This window comes from Brassica oleracea, chromosome C2, assembly GCF_000695525.1.
Source record: "Brassica oleracea var. oleracea cultivar TO1000 chromosome C2, BOL, whole genome shotgun sequence".
NCBI lineage: Eukaryota > Viridiplantae > Streptophyta > Magnoliopsida > Brassicales > Brassicaceae > Brassica > Brassica oleracea.
Genome location: NC_027749.1, coordinates 42,786,138 through 42,791,591, shown reverse-complemented (window position 1 = coordinate 42,791,591; position 5,454 = coordinate 42,786,138). Strand labels below are relative to the sequence as shown.

At 34.8% G+C, this 5,454-nt stretch overlaps 1 protein-coding gene across 1 annotated transcript; it reads right to left on the bottom strand.

Moving 5' to 3' along the window:
* Nucleotides 1-685: 685 nt before the first annotated feature.
* Nucleotides 686-2,827, bottom strand: LOC106325065 (putative Myb family transcription factor At1g14600). The gene is made up of 6 exons (XM_013763090.1): nt 2,549-2,827; nt 2,003-2,079; nt 1,871-1,907; nt 1,424-1,562; nt 1,163-1,286; nt 686-943 (listed from the first exon to the last, which is right to left on the bottom strand). The coding sequence occupies exons 1-6, from the start codon at nt 2,721-2,723 to the stop codon at nt 716-718; spliced, it is 780 nt and encodes a 259-aa protein (XP_013618544.1). The 5' UTR covers nt 2,724-2,827; the 3' UTR covers nt 686-715.
* Nucleotides 2,828-5,454: the final 2,627 nt, after the last annotated feature.

Genomic DNA, 5,454 nt, shown 5'->3' with positions numbered 1-5,454 from the left:
CATGGATAAACCGTAAACCATTGGAAAATTTTAAACCCTAAATCATACATTAAAAACTAAATCTTAATAACACTAAACCCTAAACCCTAAACCCTTGGATAAACCCTGAACCCTTGGATAAATCATAAACTCTAAATAAAAAAATATTTAAAATTGAACCCTAAAGTTTATGATTTATCCAAGGGTTAAGAGTTTACCCAAGGATTTAGGGTTTGTGATTAGAATTTAGGGTTTAGTGTTATTAAAATCTAGTTTCTAATGTATGATTTAGGGTTTAAGATTTTCTAACGGTTTAGAGTTTATCCAAAGTTTAAAGTTTAACGTTTAGGGTTTAGGGTTTAGGGTTTAGGATTTAGGGTATAGGGTTTAATATTTCGCTGAAGACTTAACAATATTAATTAATTTATTTTTTCTAACTATTTTATATATTTTTATTATTTTATTTTAAAAATATAATCTAATTTGGATATTCAATTTTATTTCATTTTTTAAAAGATATCAAATATCAAATACTCAAACACTATTGGTTGGTGTTCCTGTAGGCTGGTGAATCCAAGAATTCCTCCTTCAGCTTGATATTTACGTGAATCTAACATTTATTTTCGAGATTAACTTTAAATCTCGGAAAAAAAAAGAAATTCTAGTAGTTTCACAACAAAATCCTGAATGTTCCAGTGCAAACTAATCTAAGAAACAATGATCTTATATATATATTTCAGCTGCCGAGGAGAGAAATTGAAAGGTTAAGGTTAAGATCAATCTTTGGTGAAGAACCCAAGCAATCTTTGAAGATGAATGGTGCAGAACATGTGGAGACGGCTTCACTCGTATCGCTCACTGATGATCCGTTGCTTCTCCAGTGATGATGATTCAGCGACAGAGACAACGACAAATCTGCTTCTTCTTCGTGTTCTTGCCAAGTGTTCTTCTCCTTCTCTGTTTTCTGTTGAGCCAAAAAGATGAGGAGATCAATTTACTAAACCGGACAAGATTGGGGTCGTGTTACTCCGATTTCAATCAAACCGGTTAAGACTTAAACCAAACCGTAATCCCCCAGCATGATATCACGCAGATCTAAGTTCCAATAGCATGATTATTCATTATTATATTTGAAAGTATATTTTTATAATTATATGAAATTTCATATTGACAAAATATACACCTTGTGGAAATGATGTGATCGAAACATCGTCGTTTCTTTCGTCTTCTTCATGTTCATGGTGTGAAGGAAGTCAGCATCATCATCACCACTAGACTCTGAAGTCTGCTCCTTTTTTCTTCCTCCCCTGTACCAAAGTAAATATAAAAAAACAATAAAAAGGACGATTTCAAATGCAGACAAAAGAGTATGATATGATAGCTTGTCTGATACAAAATTAAACCATGTCAGAATATATATAAAAATATAATAAATAAAATTTACCTAAGAGAAGAATGTGAAGAAAGAGGGAAGGAGTGAAAACCCAGAAGACAATCATTCCTTGTGTGTAAAGACAAGTTGTCATGAAGATTATCTTCTTCAGTGTCTTGTCTTCTTCTTATTGAAGATGAAGAGCTTTCCTCTGTCCCCAAAAAAAAAGAATTAAGTAAATGACCTTAATGAATATTCTCTTGATCTATATAAATAGCAATACCCATTTTCTTGTTTTAAAAGAAATATATGTATTTATGACAATTGTCTTATGAATCATGACACTAGACCAATAGTACATACTACAAACAGAAACAGTAAAACAATTAAATTCCGTCTATTATTATAGTTTTGATGTTAACAGCTCAGATTAAAATCAACGGTCCCATTCTTTCGAAAATCATATCATTTCAGAGTATTTATGGAAATTAATAAACACAGAGGAGAAATATACATTACCTGGTTTCCCCAAAGTAAGTTTAGAACCTCTATGCATCTGTTATATGTGGTAGTAAAATTGAAGAGAAAAAGGTGATTTAATATTCAGGATATTATGATAAGAGAAAAACTAATTTTGGGTAAAATTACTACCTGGAGATGGCTCTTGACATGTGAAATTGTGAGTCCCTTCACATCCATCATCTTAAGAACAAGCTTTGGAGTGGCTCCTGTTTCATCAAACCCAACAAAAATACAAAAGAGAAAGAAAAAAAGTTAGAAAGGTACTATGATGATTCTTTATGACAACTATTCATGAAAAGTAATAACGAGAAATTGCAATACTTTTACAACAAAATCAAACAACACAAAAAAATCCACACTTTGATATATGAATGAAACCAATAACCAAAAGTGTGAAGCTTGGTTTAAAAACATGAATGAGAGATGATCCGTCAAGATAATGACACAATAAACAAACGATAAACTTTCAATTTTTCTAAATACAATCCAAGAAACTCAAACTTGAAGGTATATATGAATGAAACAAAGTCAAGCACAAAAGTTCAAAAAAAAACAAAGTAAAGGATGAGAATCATTTTAGAAATATCGTGAAAAAACTCACTTTGAGACATGTGAATAAAAACAAAGTGACAAAAATGCATATTTTCAAAAGATTCGAGGAGAAAATGATCGTACGATGTTGGCCACCGAGCATATCTACAGCGTTAACGAAACAACGGTGGAGATCCGGCGTCCATCTGAGCCGAGGCACCGGAGACCGTACGTATGGCCTAACTCCACCGCCTCTTTGACCGTTAAATCCAACGCCGTTATAGTTTTCGTTTCCGTTTCTCCCAGCAGCTTTACCCATTTTCTAAAGATATCAGTCCCAACAACCCTAAAAAGAACCCCAAGATCAAGAAGTTTGAGTTTATTTTTTTTCTTCAAACACACAAAACTGAAGAAAGAGAAACCAAGAGCACTGAGAGAGAGAGAGAGAGAGAGAGAGAGAGAGAGAAAGAGAGAGGATTCGTGGCTATGTTGGATTAAAAGAGTAAGTTTTTTTGTTTTCTGATTTGGTTTTCTGGCTTTTTCTAAAAGATGACCGACTCTTTTTCCATCTATTCTCTTTGTCTTTTTTGGATGCACTCAAACTTTTATCTCTCTATACATATATCTTTGCATAAAGCCAAATAACAATAATAATAATTTAAACTTTAGAAAATTTTATTTAATTTTTTTGTTTGCCGGAAATTCCATTGTAGCTATGTTTAAAACTGGAATTAATTTAATTTAATACTTTTTGATTGGTTTTAGAAACACAATAATCTAAGTATATCCCTTCACATGGAGTTTATATTATGCTTAGATCAGACATACATGTTTAGTACGGTTTGGGTTTGGGTTCAAATTGTGTTAACAATGTTACATCTTTCGAACAAAATCTACACTAAAAGAATTAAAACTCATAAAATAGATAATTGTCTTTTTTATGAATTGTTCATGACAATATAGTGATGATTTGACGATTCGTAAATCTCGTAAAGTCAATATTTGATCACTTATTATATACCAGGGATTTGACTCATTTTCATCCGCGGTATATAAGTGTTTTATTATATATACTATATATTCTATTATATTAGGTATGTTTTCAGGTTCAGCAGTATCTTGGAGTATATTGATGATTATGGAACATTTAGGAGCTTAAAAGAGATTTCATCCGAGCTGACCATTAGAGGTCGATACGAAGAAAAAGCAATCGTTCGATGCACATCCAGTGTCGTCGATCGATACAGAAGAAAAGCCTCGACGATTAAAAATTATGATCGATCGATGTACATCATGTACCATCGATCGATGTAAAGACGCGAGATGGGCGATTTGGTTACAGCCGATTTTAAACCCAATGTTTCACCAAATTACAAGATTACCCCTGACGAGTTTTTAACCTAATAGTTATATAATTGCCTAAGTGTTAGGAGGCAGAGAGTTTTTTTGGAGCGACCATTGTATTCTTACTTTCAGCGAGAGAGAGAGAGAGAGATAGGAGAGAAAATCATAGAGAGATTTGTGATTGAAACTCCATTGATTCATCTATTCTATTCTATGCAGTTTTTATCTATATTTTGTGTCATGAATTGCTTAGCTATGTCTGAGTAGTTTACTTGCTAGATTCAGGGTTCAAATAGGTTAGAGGGATTACCCCCAACTATAAATTTGCTGAGTTGTGATATTCATTGATTGATTGTTCTTAATGCTTGTTTTAGTCTTGCTAACTAGAACATGAACCTAGGAATTTGCATGTGTCAAGCATCCTTGATCATCATGTCCTGAATCTAATCTGTCATGCTAAGACTGCTAGAGAGAGCTAACCACTGATCTAGGAGACTAGTGAGCATTATCAACCCGCGCCTAGGGCTTAGCTAGAAGCTATCGATCGATATTGTCTTCTGATAATCGATCGATATTGCGAAAGGTGTATCGATCGATATCCATATAGGATAATCGATCGAACTTTCTTGTGATCAATAAACGAGAGTTGAGATCCAAGATATGTATATTAGACTGTCTATACAACGTAAGTTGTTAGATTTGTACTCCCAGTTGAGTTCTATAATATCTTGCAGGCAACAATTAGCCTCTATATCATTATATTCCTGATAACCTGAATAGAAACCCTAGATCTAGCAAACCATACTTCCATCAAACAACTCTCTGCCAAGCTGAACAATTGTCTTGTTCAACTTGTTTACTGCTTTATTTACGGCTTTGCTATATTACATGACTAGATTTAATAGATTCCCTAGCTCCTTGTGGATTTGATCCCTAAATACTGCAACTGAACCTCTTATTTGAGAGAGTAATTCACTCCTTAGGGTAATTTGAGTGGTATCAAATTTGGCACCGTTGCCGGGGAGCTTTGATCGCCATTAGATTTAGTGTTATTGATTCTTATTCTTTTCTCTACCCCCATTCTGACACAAATTTTTTTCTTGTCTTTCAGGTGCATGCCCAGCAGTACCAGATGCAGCAATGACAAACACCTGCTATTCTTAGAAGATCTTGCTCACTTGGAACGCACGATCCGCAAAGACCAATGTTCCACATCGCTCGACGCAGCAGCTTTCACGTTGACTGATTCTCGCACCCAACCGTCGACCGACATACGACCTTCATCGTCGACCGATCTACATCGTTCGACATCGATCGATACTACACCGCGTACATCGATCGATCATCAGTCGTGAAACATGGTTGCGATTGTTATTCTCACACAGGACGAGAATGGAAACCTGTATGACCAGGATGGTCATCTGCGTAATGCAACAGGTCATAAACTAGACGCTTAGGGGAATGTAATCCCTGATACTGATGCTACAGGAGCTGCTCAACCTGTAGAAGAGGCTGCTCGACCAAGGGCACTGGCTGACTACTATATATTCTATCATATTAGGTATGTTTTCAGGTTCAGCAGTATCTTGGAGTAAAGTGATGATTATGGAGCATTTAGGAGCCTAAAAGAGATTTCATCCGAGCTGACCATTAGAGGTAGATACGAAGAAGAAGCAATCGTTCGATGCACATCCAGTGCCGTCGAT